Genomic DNA, 21,613 nt, shown 5'->3' on the forward strand with positions numbered 1-21,613 from the left:
ATGTGTATACTGCTTTAGGTAGTATAGACATTTTAATGATTTTTTTTTTTAAAGATTTTATTTTATTTATTTATTTATTTGACAGACAGAGATTACAAGTAGGCAGAGAGGCAGGCAGAGAGAGAGGAGGAAGCAGGCTCTCAGCGGAGCAGAGAGCCCGATGCGGGGCTCGAGCCCAGAATGCTGGGATCACGACCTGAGCTGAAGGCAGAGGCTTTAACCCCCTGAGCCACTCTGGCGCCCCGGTAGTATAGACATTTTAAAAATATTTGGTCTTCCAATCTATTAGCACGGAATGTTTTTCCATTTCTTTGTGTATTCCTCAATTTCTTTCATAAGTATTCTGTAGTTTTCACAGTACAATTCTTTTACCACTTTGGTTAGATAGATACCTTTGAGTTTTTGGTACCACTGTAAATGGGATTGACTCCTTTCTGCTGCTTCATTGTTGATGTATAGAAATGCAACAGACTTCTGCGTGTTGACTTTATAGACTGTGACCTTGATGAATTCCTGTATAAGTTTTAGCAATTTTTTGGTGGAGTCCTTTGGGATTTTTACATAGAGAATCATGACGTCTGCAAAGAGTGAAAGTTTGACTTCTGTGCTCATCTGAATGCCTCTTATTTCTTTTTGTTTTCTGATTGCTGAAGCTAGGACTTCTAGTAATACGTTGAACAACAGTAGCGCAAGTGGACATCCCAGTCGTGTTCCTAACCTTAGGGTAAAAGCTCTGTTTTTCCCCACTGAGGATGATATTAGTTGTAAGTCTTTTGTATGAAGCTTTTATGATGCTGAGGTATGTTCCCTCTATCCCCACTTTTCTGTTTTTTTTTATCAAAAAGGATGCGGTATTTAGTCAAATGCTTTTCTGCACTGAGAGGATCACATGGTTCTTATCCTTTGTTTTGTTAATATGTTGTATCATGTTAATCGACTTGTGGCTGTTGAACCACCCCTGTAGCCCAGGAATAAATCCCACTTGATCTTGGTGAATAATCCTATTAATATACTGTTGGATCCTATTGGCTGGTATCTTTTGGAGAATTTTGGCATCTACGTTCATCAGGGATATTGGTCTATAATTCTCTTTTTTAGTGAGGTCTTTGTTTTGGGGATCTGGCCTCATAGAATGAGTTTGGAAATTTTCCTTTCACTTCTATTTTTTTGGAAAAGTTTCAAAAGAATGGGTATTGATTTTTCTTTAAATGTTTGATAGAATTCCCCAGGTAGCCATCCAGCCCTGGACATTTGTTTGTTGGGAGTCTTTTGATTACTGCTTCAATTTCATTGCTGGTTATGTGTCTGTTCAGGTTTTCTATTTCTTCCTGTTTCAGTTTTGGTATTTTATATGTTTCTAGGAATGCATCCATTTCTTCCAGATTGCCTAATTTGTTGGCATATAATTGCTCATAATATTCTCTTATAATCATATTTCTTTGGTGTTTGTTGTGATCTCTCCTCTTTCATTCATGATTTCATCTATTTGGGTCTCTCTTTTTGATAAATCTGGCTAGGGGTTTATCAATTTTTGTTAATTCTTTCAAAGAAACGGCTGTTTCATTGATCTCTTCTACAGTTTTTTTTTTTTTTAAATTTCTGTATCATTGATTTCTGCTCTAATCTTTATGATTTCCCTTCTCCTGCTGGATTTAGGCTATATTTCCTCTTATTTTTCCAGCATCTTTGGGTGTAAGGTTAGGTCTTGTGTTTGAGACTTTTCTGGTTTCTTGAGGAAGGCCTATATTGGTATACACTTCCCTCTTCGGACTGCCTTTGCTGCATCCCAATGGGTTTAGAAAGTGTATTTTTATTTTCATTTCCTCCCATGTATTTTTAAAATTCTCCCTTAATTTCCTGGTTGACCCATTCTTTAGTAGAATGTTCTTTAATGTCCACGTATTTATGTTCCTTCAAGTTTTTTCTTGTGGTTGACCTCAAGTTTCATAGCATTGTGGTCCAAAAATATGCATGGTATGCTCTCAACCTTTTTGTACTGGTTGAATCCTGATTTGTGACCCAGTATGTGCTGTTTGTCTTGGAAACTATCTTTCCTTCTGTTCTGAATGACAGCCCTAACAGATAAAGTATATTTGGCTGCCTATTTTCCCCATTTATCTGCTCTAAACTTTATTATTTCCTGCCTTTTGGGCTCAGGTCTTGTTTTTCTAGTTCTCTGAGACATAAAGGTGTTTATTTGATGTTTTTTATTTCCTAATATAGGCATTATTGCTACAAACTTCCCTCTTACTACAGCTTTTGCTGCATCTTATACTTTTTAGCATGTTGTATTTTTGCTTTTGCTTGATTCAAGATAGTTTTTACATTATCTTTCCATTTCTTTTCTGACCCAATATTTAACTGTGTTGTTTAGTTTCCACATTTTAAAAATTTTCCTATTTTCTTGTTGTTGTTGATTTATAGTTCAGAATGATTTCAATCTTCTAAAATTTGTTAAGATTTTTTTTTTTAAACCTAACATGATTTTTCTCCTGGAGAATAATGTGTGTGCTTGAGAAAATTATGTTTGCTTCTGATGGATGGAAGGTTCTATATTTGTCTGTTATATCTAATTGGTCTATCAGGTTCAAATCAGCTGTTTCTTTATTAATTTTTATGTCTAGACTTTCTTTCCATCATTGTAAGTGGAATATTGAAATCACCCACTTTTTATTGCTGCTAGCTTCTCTGTTTAGACCTATTCATGTATAACGCAGAGATATTTCAAGTACAGCTCCAGGCCATCACAATAAAATGAATACTACATTACAGCAAATTACATGAATTTTTTGGTCTCACGATGCATGTTATGCTTACACTATACTGTAGTCTATTAAGTGTGTAATAGCATTATGCTGAGGAAACATATACTTATAAAAGAACTTCGCAGCTAACCATCATCTGAGCATTCTAACCATCATCTGAGCTTTCAGGAAATTGTAATCACAGATAACAGTTTGCCTTTAGCAAATACTATAACAGTGAAAAAGTTTTTAAACTTTTAATTCCTGTATAGCTAATATACAATGTTATATTAGTCTCAGGAGCACAAAATGCTTCACCAATCTGTCCACTGCTCAATGCTCATCAAGAGGAGTGTACTCTTAATCCCCTTCACCTATTTCACCCATAGCCCCACCCACCACCCCTCTCTTAACCATCAGTTGAGAGTATGTTTTTTGGTTTCTCTTTTATTTTGTTGTTCATTTATTTTTTTCTTCAATTCCACATGGTAGTGATCTCTGTATTTGTCCTTTTCTGACTTATTTCACTTATTAGCATTATGCTCTAGTTCCATCTGTGTGTTGCAAATGGCAAGATTTCATTTTCATGGCCAAGTAATATTCCACTGTATGTATACACCACAACTTCCTCTATTTATGGACACTTGGGGTGCTTCTATATCTCGGCTATTGTAAATAATGCTTCACTAAACATATGGATGCATGTATCCCTTTGAATTAGTGTTTTTGTACTTGGTGAGTAAATCCCCAGTAGTTTGGTCCTATTTTTTTTTTTTTAAGATTTTTTATTTATTTATTTGACAGAGAGAGATCACAAGTGGGCAGAGAGGCAGGCACAGAGAGAGGGAGAAGCAGGCTCCCTGCTGAGCAGAGAGCCCGATGCGGGGCTCGATCCCAGGACCCTGAGATCATGACCTGAGCCGAAGGCAGAGGCTTTAACCCACTGAGCCACCCAGGCGCCCCAGTTTGGTCCTATTTTTAACTTTGTAGTTAAATTTTTAAGAAACCTCCATACTGTTTTCTACAGTGGCTGTACCAGTTTGCATTTTACCCATAGTGCAAGAGTATTTCTTTTTCTCCACATCCTTGTCAACACTTGTTGTATCTATTGTTTTGGATTTTAGCCATTCTGACATCACATTGTGGTTTTGATTTGCATTTCCCTGATGATCAGTCATGTTGAGCATCTTTTTATGTGTCTGTTGGCTATCTGGATGTCTTCTTTGGGGAAATGTCTGTTCAAGTCTTCTGTCCATTTTTTTTTTTTAATTTATTTACTTGACAGACAGAGATCACAAGCAGGCAGAGGGGCAGGCAGAGAGAGAGAGGGGGAAGCAGGCTCCCTGTGGAGCAGAGAGCCCGATGCAGGACTCGATCCCAGGACCCTGGGATCATGACCCGAGCCAAAGGCAGAGGCTCAACCTACTGAGCCACCCAGGTGCCCCTTCTGCCCATTTTTTAATTGGATTGTTTTTTGGGTATTGAGTTTTATAAGTTCTTTATAGATTTTGGAGACTAACCCTTTATCAGCCCTATCATTTGCAAATACCTTCTCCCATTCAGTAGGTTGCCTTTTAGTTTTATTGATTTTTTTCATTTGTTGTGCAGAAACTTTTTATTTTGATGTAGTCCCAAGTTTATTTTTACTTTTATTTCCCTTGTCTCAGGAGACCTATCTGGAAAGATGTTGCTATGGCCAATGTCAAAGAAATTACTGCCCGTGTTCTCTTCCAGGATTTTTATGGTTTCAAGTCTCACGTCTAGATCCTTAAGTCATCTGAAGTATTATTGTGTATGGTGAAAATGGTCCAGTTTCATTCTTTTGCATATTGCTGTCTATTTTTTGCAGCATCATTTGTTGAAGAGATTGTCTTTTTTCCATTGCATGTTCTTGCTTTTGTTGAACATTAACTGACCATGTTAATGTGGGTTCATTTCTGGGCTCAATATTCTCTATTGATCTATGTGTCTATTTTTGTGCCTGTATCATACTGTTTTGATTACTACAGCATCACGTAATATAACTTGGTATCTAGAATTGTGATATCTCCAGTTTTGTTCTACTTTTTCAACACTGCTTTGGCTATTTGGGGTCTTTTATGGTTCCATACAAACATTAGGATCATTCTAGTTCTGTGAAAAATGCTTGGTGTTTTGGTAGGGATAATATTAAATCCGTAGATTGTTTTGGGTAGTATGTATATTTTAACAGTATTTTTTTCTTTCAGACCATGAACATGGAATATCTTTGCATTTGTTTGTGTCCTCTTCAATTTCCTTCATAAATGTTTTATAGTTTTCATAGTATAGGTCTTTTCACATCCAGGGTTAAGTTTATTCCTATGTATTTTATTCTTTTTGGTGCAATTATAAATGAGATTGTTTGCTTAATTTCTCTTTCTGCTATTTCATTATTAGGGTATAGAAATGCAATGGATTTCTGTATATTTATTTATTACTGTATTCGTTTATCAGTTTTAGCAGGTTTTTTTTGGTTTGAGATTTTCGGTTTTCTATATATAGAGTCATGTAATCTGCCAATAGTTGAAGTTTTACTTTTTCCTTACGAATTTGGATGCCTCTTATTCCTTTTTTTTGCTTTGTTGCTGTCGCTAAGAGTTCCAGTAGTATGTTGAATAAAAGTGGTGAGAGTGGACATTCTTGTCTTGTTCCTAACCTTGGGAGAAAAGCTCTTAGTTTTTCCCCATTGAGAATGATGTTATTAGCTGTGAATGTTTCATATATGGCCTTTATTATTTTGAGGTATGTTCCCTCTAAATCTACTTTGTTACAGTTTTTTTTTTTTTAATCACGAATGGATGTTGTATCTTGTCAAATGCTTTTTCTGCATCTATTGAAATGTTCCTACAGTTTATGTCCTTTCCCATATTGATGGGATGTATCACATTGATTGATTTGTGAATACTGAGCTACCCTTGAAACCCAGGAATAAATCCCACTTGATTGTGGTGGATGATTTTTTAATGTATTGTTTGATTTGATTTGCTAATATTTTGTCCAGGTTTTTTGCATCTATATCATACTTCAGATCTTATTTTCTCTTTCTTATGTGTAGTCTTTGTTTTTGGTGTAGGGCAAATGCTGGCCTCTTGCAATGAATTTGGAAGTCCCCCCACTCCTTTTTTAAAGAATAGGGATTAACTCTTCTTTAAATGTTTGGTAAAATTTGCCTGTGAAGCCATCTGTCCCTGGACTTTTGTTTGTTGTTTTTTTGATTGCTGATTCAATTTCACTGCTGGTAATAGGTCTGCCCAAATGCTTAAGTTTTTGTGGTGTTGGATGTATTTCTCCTCTTTCATGTCTGATTTTGTTTATTTGAGTTCTCTCTCTCTCTTTTGATGAACCTGTATAAAGGTTTATCAATTTTGTTCATTTTTTCAAAGAACCAGCTCTGGGTTTTATTGATCTGTTCTACTGGGTTTTTTTGTTTTGTTTTGTTTTTTGTTTTTAGTTTCTATTAAGTTTATTTCTGCTCTAATATTTATTTCCTTCCTTTTACTGGTTTGGGGTTTCATTTGTTCTTTTTCTCGCTGCTTTAGGTGGAAGTGTATTTTTTTGAGATTTTTCTTGCTTCTTGAGGTGGGTCTGTATTGTTAATAAACTCACCTCTCAGAACCACTTTTGCTTTGTCCTGGAGATTTTGGACTGTTATAATTATATTTTTGTTTGTTTCCATGTATTTTTTGTTTTCCTCCTTGATTTCTTGGTTGACATACTCATTGTTTAGTAGCATGTCACTTAACTTCCATGTAGTTTTTCTCTTTCCAGACTCTTTCTGCTGTTTGATTTTCAAAGTACCATGATCAGAAAAGACATGGTGTGACTTTAGTCTTTTTTAATTTGTTGAGGTTTGTTTTATGTCCTAATATGTGATCTATTCTGGGAGAATGTTTCATGTGCACTTGAAAAGAATGTGTACTCTGCCGTTTTAGGGTGGAATGTTCTGACTATATGTCAGATCCATCTGGCTGATGTGTCATTTAAAGCCACTTGTTGATTTTCTGTTTGATCTATTCATTGATGTAACTGGAGTATTAAAGTCCCCTAATATTATTGTATTACTACACCAATTACTTTATGTTTATTATTATGAGCTTTATGTATTTGGGTGCTTCTGTGTTGGTGCATATTGTTATAAATTCTTATTGGGTTGTTCCCTTTTAAATTATATTACGTCCTTTGTGTCCTGTTACAGTTTTTGTTTTAAAATCTTTTTTCTTTCTTTCTAGGTGACTCGGTTAAGCATCTGCCTTTGGCTCAGGTCATGGTCCTGGGATTGAGTACCGCACTGGGTTCCTTGCTTAGTGGGAAGCCTACTTCCCCCTCTGCCTGCTGCTCCCCCTGCTTGTTCTCTTTCTCTCTCTCTCTGACACATAAATAAAATCTTAAAAAAAAAAATCTCTTTTCTTACTGGTTACCAGAATGGATATGGGTGGAGAGATTGGTTAAATAGGTGATGGGGTCTAGGAAGTGCATTTGTTGTGATGAGTATCAGGTGTTGTATGGAAATGGTAAATCACTATATCATACACATGAAACTAATATTCTGTATATTAACTAACTATAATTTAAATATAAGCTAAAAAGACAAATACAATAGTATATATTGACTATCCATGTACTAAGTAAATAGTCTATTTTGTCCAAATAAGTATTTCTACCTCAGCTTTCTTTTCATATCCATTTGTGTGATAAATACTTCTCCATCCCTTCGCTTTCAATCTACATGTGTCTTTAGTTCTTTTTTTCTTAAAGATTTTATTCACTTATTTGACAGAGAGGGAGAGAGACCACCTGTGAAGGAGCATGAGTGCACAAGCAGGGGGACTGGCAGGCAGAGGAAGATGGAGAAGTGGGCTTGGAGTCTGATGCAGGCGTCGATCCCAGGACTCTGGGATCGTGACCTGAGCTGAAGGTAGATGCCTAACTGAGTTACCCAGGTGCCCCATGTCTTTAGTTCTGAAATAAGTCTCTTATAGGAGTATACTTTTATAGAGTATATATACTCTATAGAAGTATAGAGTATCCATATAGCGGGAGTGTTAGTATGCTTCAAGGTGTTGCCGAGTTCCCCAAATCTATTTTCATTTTGTATTAGTTTTTTCTCTCTCATCTGTTCAGTTTGATTGCCTTCCTCCAGGTTGCTCATCCATTCTTCTGCCTCCTTTAGTCTACTTCATTCCTTCTAGTGATTTTTAATTTCATTTATTGAGTTCTTCTTTGATTGGTTCTTTTGTATGTTTTCTACCTCTTTGTTAAGGTAGCTCTTAGGTCCTCTGCTCTTTTATCAAATCCTTTGAGTAATTTTATGAGCATTATTTTAATTTCTCTATCAGGCATATTAATTATCTTCATTTTGCTTATGTCTCCTGCTGTGACTTTGTCCTGTCTTCTCATTTAAGGCATATGCGTCTGTGTCCTCATTTTGACTAACTTTCTGTGTAGTTTATATGTGTTAGGAAAGTCAGCTGCATTTCCTGCCCTTAAAAGTAGTTGCCTTATGAAAAAGAGATTCTGTAGTGCCATGCCATGGAGTGTCCCTTGGTAACGAGAACCTAGTACTCCAGAGGTGTCTCCTATGTGTGTTGCTTGTGTTTTCTTTTGTGGCTGAGGCACTTTTTCCTTGGACAGTTGTCTTCAATGTCTCTCTACTTGTTGTAGGCAGGGTTTAGTTGCCGTGGTGATAGTGATCACTTTGGGGCTGCCTTGGGCTTGATGAGAGTCAGACCAGTTATTTGCCAGAGATGCAATAGTACTGAAGTGCAGGACACTTTCCCTGTTTTGTCCCCTGAGAAGTTTTCCTTGGTAGGTGGGACCTGTAGTCAGACCAGGTATCTTCCCCCAGTATGTGGTTGTCTTCCTCCCTGTTGCTGTGGTTGCTTACATTCTGCCAGTCCTGTCACAGTACTTTGGATGGGCTATGGCCAGGAGTGTATTGGAGGGAGGTGGATCCACAGAAGCACAGACTGTGGAGGTTGAAGGTAGGATGCACAGTGTTAACAAAAGGTTTGGGAGGGTCCTCTGTGGGAATAGAGCTGGTGCTGAGGCCTTGCTGGAAGTCACATGTCCACAGGGGAATGGGAGTGAAGTGGGCACTGTTAGCAAGTTAGATAGTGAGTGTTGGCACTGTGCTGGTTCCCACAGGTTGCTATGCTGGGGGTGGGATGGGGGAGGGAAATGGTGCCTGCCAACTCCTTTATTCCTGGAGAAGTCACTGAATGATCCCTGTCCCACCAGCACAGGCTCTGAGATTAGTAAATAAATCTCCATCTGATATACCTCAGGCTATTTTCAAACCACTGCTCCTACGCTATATCACTGCAGGGCTGTTTGGGTGGGGACTCAGTTTCCTCTGATCCCCCTGCTCTCCCAGATGTTCGGCCACTGATTTTTAATGTTTTAGGTGTTAAGTTCCACTGATTGTAAGAACTCAGGAAATTTGGCCTCTCTGGTTTTCAAAGTCAAATGTTATGTGATGCCTCTAGCTTTGTTCTTTCTCAAGACTGCTTTGGCGATTTGGGGTCTTTTGTGGTTCCATACAAATTTTAGAACTGTTTCTTCTAGTTCTGTGAAAAAGGTCATTGGAATTTTGATAGAAAGTGCACTGAATCTGCAGACTGCTTTGGGTAGTGTGGGCTATTTAACAATATCGATTCTTCCATTCCATAAGCAAAGAATATCTTTCCATTTATTTCTCATCAATTTTTGCATCAATGTCTTATTGTTGTTAGTGTACAATGTCTTTTTGTTGTCCGTGTATGGTGTGTCTTTCACCTCCTTGGTTAAATTTATTCCTAGGTATTTTATTCTTTTTTTAAAATTTTATTGTAACTGATTTTTTCCCCCTTCTGATAGCGGATTTGTGTACAGAAACACAACAGATTTCTACATAGTGATTTTTTATATTCTGCAGCTTTATTGAATTGAGGTATTAGTTTTTCCAGAGTCTTTAGGCTTTTCTGTGTATAGTTTCATGTCATCTGCAAATAGTGACAGTTTTACTTCTTCCTAACCAATTTGGGTGCCTTTTATTTCTTCTTCTAGCCAAACTGCTATGGCTAGGACCTGCAAGAGGTTTTAAATAAAAATGGTGAGAGTAGGCATCCTTGTTTCTAATCTTAGAGGAAAAACTTTCAGCTTTTCACCATTCAGTATGATGTTAACTGTGGACTTGTCATAGGTGGCCTTCATTATGTTTAGATACATTCCCTCTGTACCCATTTCGTTGAGAATTGTTATCATAAGTGCATGTTGAGTTTTGTCAGATGCTTTTTCTGCATACTAATATAATTACATGATTTTTATATCCTTCATTTTGTTAATGTGATATATCTTAATGATTGATTTGCAGATATTGAACCATTCCCATCCTTGCATCTCTGGAATAAATACCCCTTGATCATGCTATGTGATTTTTCAGTGTATTGATGAATTTAGTTTGCTAACATTTTGTTGAGGACTCTGCATACATTTCATCAAGGATACTGGCCTCTAATTTTCCTTCTTGGGGTGTTTTTGTCTGGTTTTGGTATTAGAGTAATGCTGGTCTCATAAAATGATTTTGGAAGTGTTCCCCTCCTTCCTTCACATTGTTTAATTTTTTGTTTCACTGTTGAATTTTGTGAGTTTATAATGAGTTCTTTGTCAAATATATGATTTGCACATTTTCACACTTATCAGTGACTTGTCTTCTCATCCTCTGTATAAGGTTTTTCCAAGGTCTAAATTTTAAATTTTGATGAAGTTCAATTTTTATCAGTGTTTTTGTTGTTATATCTAAGAATGCTTCACCAAGTTTTCGGTCTAAAAATGTTCTCCAAATTTTAAACATTATGTCATTTTACATTTACATTTAAATTTACAGTACATTTTGAGTTAATTTCTATATAGTTATGTCTAAGTTGATATATATATATTTTTACTTTTGCCTGTGGATATCCATTTGCTCTGTACCATTATTTTTCTCCCATTGAACTGTCTTATCCTTTCTCAAAAATCAGTTAGCTGTATTTTCATGGGTCAATTTCTGGGTTCTTTAATTCATATAGTGATGCTTCCCACATTATATTTCTTGTTAATCATTATTTTATCTGTTCTGGTTACTTTGGTTTCACATATAAATTTGGAATAATGCTGTTGTGTTTTTTTAAATCTTGCTTGGCTTAACATTTACATTTAAGGTATCAGTTAAGAAGAATTAATATCTTTACTGTGTTGCAATCCCCAAACAAACTATATACACTGATTTAGAACTTTGATTTTTTTTCATCAGGGTTATATAGTTTTATATACATTTAATGTATCAGTTACCTATTCTGAAGAGTTAATATCTTTACTGTGTTGCAATCCCTAAACAAACTATATACACTGATTTAGAACTTTGATTTTTTTCATCAGGGTTATATAGTTTATATATAGTTATATAGTTTTCATCAGGGTTATATAGCATAAAAGCCCTGTACAAGTTTTTTTAATTTATACCTTAGTATTTCATTATTTTCAGTCGTGGTAAATGGCATTGTATTTTACTTTGTTTTCTTATTATCAGTTGCTCGTTTATAGAATATTTTTATATGTTCTTTTATGCTGGGACCTTGGTAAACTTTCTTGGGAGTAGTGAGAGCAGATATATTTGCCTTGTTTCCAATCTTAGAAAGCATCCAGTCTTTCACCAGATGACACTATTCAGCAGGAGGTCTTTTACAGACATTCTTCATCAGCTTGAGGAAGCTCTCCTCTACTTCTAGTTTTCAGAGAGTATTTCTTATGAATGGATGTTGAATTTTGTCAAAAAATATTTTTTGTATCTACTGCTGTAATTCTGCAGTTTTTCTTATTTACCCACTAGTGTGGTAGACCACATTGACTGATTTTTGAACACTGAATCAGCCTTGCAAACTTGGAATAACCCTTACTTGGTCATGTCACATAATCCTTTTTATTTATTGCTAAATTCCATTTGCTAATATTTTAAAAGTAGTTTTATATCTCTTCCATGAGAGAAATTGGTCTATAGTTTTGTACTATCTTTGTCTTAGTATCCACATCAGAATAATGCTGACCTCATAAAATTAGTTTGAAATTGTTCTCTCCTTTTCTATTTTCTGGAAGAGATTGTATGGAAATTGTGTTTATTTTTCTTTGAATGGTTGGAATAATTCTCTAGCAAAAATATCTGGTCCTTTTCTTTCTTGTGTATTTAAATTACAAAATCAATTTCTTTAATGGTTATAGGACTATTTAAATTATCATTGTTGGGTTCGTTGTGGTATTTTTCCTTTCCTACTAATTAGTCCATTTTATCTAACTTGTGAGATTTATGTGTATAGAGTTCTCTACAATATTCTCTTATTCTAATTTTGGAGTCTGTCGGTGTTCTGTTTTTTATATCCTTATTTTATTTGTCATATTGACCATTTGTGTTCTTTTATCTCATTCACTGTTATTAGAGGTTTGTTTTATTATTCTTTTCATCATCTTCTATCACTGGTTTTTCTTTATTGTTTTTCTGTTTCCAATTTCATTGATTTTCACTGAGTTTTTCTTGTGCTGAAGTTGGTTTACTGTGCTGTTTCATACTTTCTTATGTGAAATTATATACACTACTGATTTGAGACATTTTCTCTTTTTTAATGTAAACATTTAGTGCTCTAAATTTCTCTTAGCACTCCTTTAGCTTGTACAAATTGTGTATAAGTCACTAAAACAAATCCTTAATTTATATCTTCTAGTGTATCTCCTTCTTTTATAGATTACAGTATGTGATCTTGAAGAAATAGAATTAAAATATAACTATTTACTTAATACTCCCTATTTGGGGACACCTGTGCAATTCTCCAACTATTAATAGCACAGCCTTTTCCTAGGATAGTCTGAACACTCAGTCAAGTACTTGACTAAGTACTAGAAAAGTAATTATGAACAAAATACAGAATGTTTCCTTTCAGGAAGCTCAGCATTCTTGGGCAAATTACAATTAAATTACATAAACAAATGTAAATCTGCAAATTTGGTAAGCACAAGGAATCAAAAACATACAATGCAGTATTTCTAACAGCAATACTTGACATCAGGGAGCTCAATAAATTTTCCATAAAAAAATGTGTGCTATTTATTGAAGCTGGGTGGGGAGGCGTTCACTGGATCATTTACTATTTTTATGAAAGTTTTCAAACTCAAAGAAAAAGAAATGTTAAGATAAAATGAGTCTTGAGAAAATAAGGGAAGTGTAGGAGTAACTGAAATAAGGAAATATAAGCATTCCAAACAGAGATAAAAGCAAGTACCAAGATCCTTGTAAGAAAAGAAAACAGTGAGCACCAGGTCCTAAAAACAGATCAGTAACGTTGCAACAAAGAAAACAAGAGGGTACATAGTACAAGATGTGGAAGAGAATCAAGAGAATATATTTTCTTGAAGCCATATTCTGAAATTTTTAAGCAATCAATAGCCAGTGAGTGTTCTAAGTAAAATAGTAATACAATCACATTTATTTTTAAGAAATATAAATTTGGGGCCCTAAAATATTTCAGATACATTAGCTTTTCCCCAACAATCTCATCTCTAGGAATTTATCTTAAAGCTATACTCGCACAGTTAGAAAATAATATATGCACAAGGTTACTCATTATAGCGTTGCTAGTAATAACAGTAAAATATAAAAACCCAAATGTTCATCATTGACTGGTTAATAAACTTGGTTTGCATCCACCCACAAGTGAAGACCATGCATTCAAAATATAGATAAGAGCTTACACACAAATAATGAGTAATCAGTATAAAGTCAAAAAGAGAGAAGCAGAATAGTGTGTGGGAGAAAGAAAGGGAGACAGGAATTATGTAATTACTTATATTTGCAAAAAGGAAACACTGGAAGAAAAATCAGAAAGCAATAAAAGTAGGACAGGAGGGAAATGAACACAGGGGACAAGAATGGAAATTAGAAAACTCTGAATATACCTTTTAACACAGTTTGGGTTTTTGAACTACATAAATATTTCCCATACTTAAAAATCACACTAAATTTAAAGGCAATTCTTAAGTGTGAAAATTTCAGAGGCTGATGGTTCCAGACACAATTAGTTAGACATCACTCTGTCCCTCCCCTTAAATCCATATGAAATCCTAGATATAATATATAAAGCAAACATATGAAGACTTTGGACAGTATAACAAAGGAAAGAGATTGGCTAGTGATCTCAGAACCTAACTCTGTATAAAATATGTGCACTATATGTTAAGTGGTATGGTTATGGTGTTGTAGAATGGACACAGATTATTTTTAAAAATGTATAATGTCAATAACAAGCAACCACTATAAAGATTTTAAAAAGAAGTATAAATGATACATCAAGAGGAAGAATAAAATGGATTCATATAAAATGTTCTTAAGCAAAGAAGGCAAAAAGGAAAAAGGAATTGGTGGGGAAACCAACGACCAAATTCAATGACTAGAAAAGTTACAAAAAATTTAATCCAACTACATCAATTAGTCACCACAAACGTGAATGGTCTAAAAATACCAAATAAAAGAGGCTGTCAGATAGGATAAAAAAAAAAAAAGGTAGAAGGGAACTCTATGCTGACTATAAGAAACACACTTTATATGTAAAGACTCAGGTTAAAAAGTAAAAGATAAAGAAAAATATATCATGCTAACACTTATCAAAGAAAAAAAATTGAACTGTATTAACTTCAGAGAAAGCACACTTCAAAACATAGAATATTACCAAACATCACACATATTACCAGGGCATTACCTACTGACAAGAGGTGGATAAGGGGTTGACTCTATAAGAAGACATAACAGTTCTAGGTATTTATGTATCTAAAAACAGAGCTTGAAAATATATGAGGCAAAAACTGATAAAACAGAAAAGAAATAGACAAAACTCACTATTAGATTTGGAGCGTTAAACTCTACTCTGTCAACACTGATAGATTAGGAAGGCAGATTACTAAGGATATAGATGACTTGAACATCACTAGCGCCCAACTTGGACCTATTCACATATATTAAGCTATTCCAACAACAGAAGAATATACATTCGCCTAAAGTATACATGAAACATTCACCAAAACAGAACACATTCTAGGTCACATACCATATTTTAACAAATTTAAATGTGTACAAGTTAAAACAATATGTTCTCACATTACGCCAGAAGTAGATAGGAAATCAAGTACAGTCAGACAGCAGGAGTATTCCTAAATATTTGGAAATTAACCAGCATACTTCTAAATAATGCATCAAATAAGTCACAAGCGAAATACTGAAAATATCTTTAAATGAAAATAAATTTGTATAATGCAGTTAAGCAGTACTCAGAGAAGAGTTTCTAGCATTAAGTGCACCTAATAGAAAGAAAAAAGAAATTACTAATCTAAGATTTCTTTCTTTTTTCTTCTTCTTTTTCTTTTTTTTAAATTTTGGGTCAGGCTTCCTTTTTTCTTTCATTTTTTTCCCTTTCCCTTTTTGAATCAGGCTTATAGTTTTTCTTATTGTCTGTCTGGGTTTTCTTGTTGGTGTTATCGTTCTATTTCCTTTTCTCTTTTTTAGGATCAGACTTTTTTTCAACAAACAAATCAAAACACACCTAGATCAAGGTCCAAACACTTCCCACTGCAAGCAGGAGGAACTCTGCAGGGGATGGACCAGTGGGAAAGAATAGCCAAAACACAACAGCAGAGTGCACACAGCGTACACCAGAAACACTTCCTGAGCTGCCAGGCCCTACATGCTGTATGATCTCTTCCTAATATAGCATTACTCTGAGGTGCAGGAAACATAACAAGCTTTCATAACATGCAAAAGATAGAAACTTGGCCAAAATGACAAGATGGAGGAACTCTCCCCAAAAGAAAGGTCAGGAAGACATCACAACAAGGGACTTGCTCAAAGCAAGATATCTGAACAAGTATTTAGATCAACAGTCATAAGACTACTAGCTGGACTTGAAAAAAGCACAGAGGACACCAGAGGAAACCCTTACTGCAGAGATAAGAGACCGAAAAACAAGCCTAGCAGAAATAAAAGATTCTGTAACTGAGATGCAAAACAGATTGGATAAAATCACTACCAGGACTGAAGCAGCAGAGGAGGAAACAGGTGATAAAGAAGATACAATTATGGAAATAATGAAGCTGGAGAGGGAAAGAAAACTACTAGATCATGAATGTAGACAGAACTCAGAGATTCCATAAAGCAAAATAGTATCTGTATCATAGGAGTCCCAGAAGAAGAAGAGCAGGGAGGAAGGGGTGGATGGTTTATTTGAACAAATTATAGCTGAGAAGTTCCTTCTTCTGGGGAAGGAAAGAGGCATTCAAGTCTAAGAGGCACAGGGAACTCCCCTCCAAATCAACAAAAACAGGTCAACACTATGACATAACATAGCGAAATTTGCAAAATACAAGGATAAAGAGAGAATTCTGAAAGAAGCTCAGGAAAAAAAGGTCCTTAACCTACAAGGGCAGACATAAAGGCTGGCGTCAGACCAATCCACAGAGACCTGGCAGGACAGAAAGCAGAGGCATGATGTATTCAACGTGTTAAATGGGAACAATATGCAGTCAAGAATACTTTATCCAATAAGGCTGTCATTTAGAATAGAAGGAGAGATCAAGTTTCCAGGACAAACAAAAACTAAAACTAAATATTTAACATCCTTAGCCATTAAGGAGATGCAAATTAAGACCATGTTGAGCTACACTATATACCCATTACAACCACTATTTAAAAAAATAGTTATCACACCAAATACTAGGAAAAATAGGGAGTAACTAGATTTCTCATATACTGCTGGTAGAAATGCAAAATGGTGCAGCCATTCTGAAAAACAGTTTGGCAATTTCTTAAAGAGTGAAACATACCATATAACCCCAATCATACTCCTAGGCGTTTATTCTAGAGAATAATAATTTATGTTTACACAAAAACTTGAACATGAATGTTCACAGCATTTTTATTTATAATAAAATGTCTTCCAACAGATGAATGGCTAAATGAATGTTATATTCATACAGTGGAATACTAGGTAGATGAAGAGTGGATTAGTAGTTGGTAGAGATTAGGGATAGTGTAGGAGAGGGGAGGGTATGATTATAAAGAGGTAGCATGAAAGAACTCTTTGGGGTTATAAGACAGTTCTATATCTTGATTGTTGTGGTCTTTACACAAATCTCCACATGAGATAAAATGGCATAGAGCTATTCATACACACTGTACCAATGCCTATTTACTAGCATTGTTATATTACAGTTATGTAAGATATAAGCCCTGGGGAAAACTTTTGAAGAATAAAATTGTGCCAATTATCATCGTTAAAAAGTTTCTTCAAAAGCTTGTGTAAAATAGTAATAACTGGAAAACATTTTCTTCTTAAAAAGGCAAGACAAAGATAGAGGAAAAATGTTTGTAAAACATGTATTAGATAGAGGTCTGAACTTCTGAGATGAAAAAGCCCAAAAAACTAAACTAAAAAAATGGATTTGAAAATGTGATCCCTCCAATAAAGGAGATTATTATTGGTTAAAAAAAAAAAAAAGCACATAAAAAGAGGTTCCATATAGTTAATCATCAGGGAAATACAAATTAAAACACTGTAAGATATAACTAGATCCTAAGTAGAATGGTTAAAAATAGTAAGGCTTACCAAACCAAATGTTGGTAATCAAAGAGCAATGAGAACCCTCAGACATTGCTCATGGGCATGAAAAACAGTAGAGCCAACCTGGAAACATTTGGCAGTTTCTTACGAAGTTACATATAAACTTAGTAGAAGACCCAGCAAACCCACTCCTAGGTATTTACACAAGGGAAATTAAAACATGTTGATACAAAGACTTGTATAAATGTTCATAGCAGCTTTATCCATAATAGCCCCAGACTGGAAGAAAGATCCTGGATCTATCAACTGAAAGGAAGACACACACATCCATGAGGCTCAAAAGCATTTATGCTAAGTGAAAGAAGCCAGACAAAAAAGAGTATATACTTTATGATTCTATTTATACAAAATCTGAGAAGAGGCAAAGTGCTTGCATTAGAAAGCGTGTAAGTGAGATAAGAGAGAGGGATGGGCGCAGGGGACTCACTGCAAAGGGGTATAAGAATCTTTTAGGGGTGATGGAAACATTCCAAATTATGAGTTTGATGATAAAAATCTACTATATAATTTTTCAAAACTCATTGAAAAATCCCGAGTTTTATTTTCTATTAAACACACCTCAACAAGAGTGATTAACATTTTAAAAAGAAAAAAGAAAACTAGAACATGCAGTCAAAAGGGTGGTAAGGTCTGCTCACCCACTGAGACGAGGTGGCTATAGTTCTCCAGCATCACATCTCTGTACAGGGTCCTCTGAGCAGAGTCCATCTGTCGCCACTCCTCCTGGGTGAACTCCACAGTCACGTCCTTGAATGACACTGTTGCCTGCAACAGCACATATCTGATCAATCTGAGGGCCAGGATCAGGCACACGGAAAAAAATTTCTGGAAACTAAGTTTTACTGTGTTTACTGTTTAGAGTTTAAAACAAAATGCTATGAAGGATGACTATCATGGCTCAACTCTGTCTTATATTTCAGGGATATACTCACGATTAGTTAAAAAAAAATTCTCATGCTCTGATTTATTTATATTTACTTTTAATTTATATACATATATTGCCACTTAATATAATAAAAAAACTAGTGCCTTATTTTTTAAGGTAAAGTTATTATAAATAGGATTCCTGTCTGCATTTCCCATACACCAACAGATTATGCTGAGCACTTGTAGAGTCTACACATACCAGTCTGGAGATCTCTGCTGGGGTAATAGAGAACTAATGAAGAGAATACATGTGAAACTGGGGAAGTATTTACACACCACCAGATTCATATTTCAGGAGCAATGCTTTAGAACAGGATTTCTTTGTTTATGTACAATATGTATTTATGCAATACACTAGGTGTTGTACATAAACGATGACTCTTAGAACACTGCATCAAAAACTAACAATGTAAACCACGAGAGACTGTGGACTCTGAGAAACAAACTGAGGATTTTGGAGGGGGAGGGGTAGGAGGCTGGGTAAGCCTGGTGGTGGGAATTAAGGAGGGCACACATTACATGGAGCATTGCATATGATGTATAAACAATGAAACTTGGAACACTGAAAAAATAAAGTTTAAATATCAAAAAAATCAAACTAATGATATATTTTATGGTGGCTAAAATAACAATTAAAAAAAAAAGAACAAGATTTCTTCAACTTGGCACTACTGACACTGTGGACCAGATAATGCTATTTTTGTGGAAAACTGTCGTGTGTATTTTAGTGTATTTATCAATATTTCTGTCTGTCTTCTACTGATTAGATGCCAGCAACATCCCAGTTATGACAATCAAAAATATCTCCAAACACTGCCAAACATCTCCTGGGGTGCAAAATCACCTCCAGTTAGGAACCATTGCTCTATATGAAAGGTGGACAATGTCTTAAGCAGCAAAATGAAATAACTAATTTAAGAGATGACTTATATTAAAGCAAAGATAAAGAATGGGAAATTAATCCTTACAGGAAACAAAATCTGCTCATTATTTTCCTGTGCACCTATCTACAGAGATGCTGCACAAGCAACTGGGTAAATATGGATGCGATTTGCAGAGACTGGAAGAATTAAGTACGAGTCAGAGATTGGGTCATTGTGAGGCAGATGTTCTTCGTTTGCACTCAAAATACCTATTGAAAATATAGGTGGAATTTTTTATTTCATCGTTGGTTGCATGATTTTGGAACAGACAGAGGTCTAAAATGAAAATAAGGAATTAGGAGATTTTTTTTTAAGATGGCTAACTGAAGTCATCGAAAAAAAGAGATGACTCAAAAAGGACAGAGAAACAGGAGCGAAAAAGACTAAGTAGAGAATTCAAGGGAATAGCAATATTTAAGAGGCAGGTAGAAAAAGAAAAGCCATGAAGGCTGAGAAAAGAATTCTGAAATGTTAGAAAAACTGGAAAGATTAGAGTAATGGAAATTAAAAGAAAAAAGAATTAAAAGCATGATTTGTCTAGTTCAAGGGAATAGACTGAGCATACACATTTACCTCCCTGCCTTTAAAAACACAGGTAAAATACGAAGCAAGTATATAGAAGTATGACAAAAGAGGAACAGAGAGAAATGTCCCAGCAGAAACCCCTAAAATTTGAACAAATTCTGGAAGATAGAGGGTAAGAAAGTATTAGATAAGCAAAACAGGAGAATGTTGGCCACAACTTAATATGAACACAGTGTGGGCCTGAGCAGGGAAGTGATGAGAGCCTAAAAAGACATCCAAACTTAAACTGAACAGGACCTAGAACCAAGTGTGTAATAGGAAGAATGATTAGCAGAGTAAATTTCCTATTTGAATACAAGTGACATCATTCAAATGCATGAGGAAAGTCTGGACACTAAAATGTCACAGGGTAACTAGATGGCCACCTGGGAAAAGACTACTATCTTGTACCACAGAGCAGGATAAAAATCAAAATGTATTCAAGATCTACTGTAAAAAATAAAATCAAATTCCAGAAGACTACACAGAACAATTATTTTACATTAGAGTGGGAAATGCCCAATTATGACTGAAAATCCAGGAACATTAATGAAAAAACTCCTAGATTTGACATAAAAGTCAAATGCCTTGGGGTATGTGGGTGGCTCAGTTGGTTGTATCTGCCTTTGGTTCAGGTCATGATCCCAGGACCCTGGGATCGAGCCCACAGCTGGTTCCCTGTTCAATGGGGAGCCTGCTTCTCCCTCTCCCTCTGCCCCTCACCCTTGTTCGTGTGCACTCTCTCATTCTCTCTCTCTTGCACGTGCTGTCTCTTTCTTTCTCAAATAAATACAATCTTTAAAAAAAAATCAAATGCCTTTATGACAAAAAAAAATCATGAGTAAGGCAAAATTACAAAAAACTTTAGGGAAATTGTGCAATTTATATCACAGAGAAAGGGCTATAATGATATAGTGGATACAGTAATTAAAATCAATACATCAATAGAAAAATAGGTAAGGGATAACAACAAAAAAAGAAATATAGATTAATTACAAAACAAAAAAAGATGTTCCACAACTCATTCATAAGAAAAGCTTATAAAACCAAATGGAGATTATTTTAATCACATTGGTAAAAGTTGAAAATTTAACAGCACGATCTATTTAGAAGGCTGTAGAAAAGAAAGACACACTCTCAGATTGTTGGCTTTACCTTAAATTACATCCAGAGTTTGACCACTTCAAAGTAACTAACACCGTTATGATCATCATTTCATGCTAGAATTATAGAAACAGGCTCCTATATTGTTCCTGCTTCTAGTCTAGTATCTTCAGACAGTACACAGTGTTCTTCCTGAAAACTATCCTTTTCAGGAAAGTAGTCAAAACTATCCTTTTATATCAAACCCCAAACTCTCAACACCCTCCATATCACCTAAGTGAATGGAGAGAGATACTGTACTCATGAATTGGAAGATTCATTACGATTAAGATATTAATCCTTCCCAAGTTGTTCTCTACACTACAGATTCTATGGATTCAGTGCAATCAAAATCAAAATCTCAGCAGGTGTCTTTGAGACAGACAAGATTTTCAAAACTTTATATAAAGAAGCAAAGGACCTAGACTATCCAAAACAATTTAAAAAAAGAAGAAAGTTGAAAGACTTACATTATCTGACTTTAAGAGTTACTGTAAAGAGACACTCATCAACATAGTCTGGTATTAGCAAATGGATTACACTGATCATCAGAAGTGAACAGAAAATAGAAACAGACCCTATATGCATTGTGAATTGGTTTCCCACAGAGATGCCAACACAA

The 21,613-nt window shown here is 35.2% G+C and overlaps 1 protein-coding gene across 1 annotated transcript in view; it reads right to left on the reverse strand.

The window, feature by feature from the left end:
* The window catches only part of ZNF782 (zinc finger protein 782), a 37,756-nt gene that overhangs the window by 13,353 nt on the left and 2,790 nt on the right, over positions 1 to 21,613 (reverse strand). The window contains exon 3 of the mRNA XM_080819720.1: positions 18,073 to 18,199. Within this exon, the coding sequence (XP_080675846.1) occupies positions 18,073 to 18,199 (127 nt within the window). The remainder of the gene's footprint in view (positions 1 to 18,072; positions 18,200 to 21,613) is intronic.

The sequence above is a fragment of the Martes martes genome (genome assembly GCF_963455335.1).
Source record: "Martes martes genome assembly, chromosome: 12".
Classification (NCBI taxonomy): Eukaryota; Metazoa; Chordata; class Mammalia; order Carnivora; family Mustelidae; genus Martes; species Martes martes.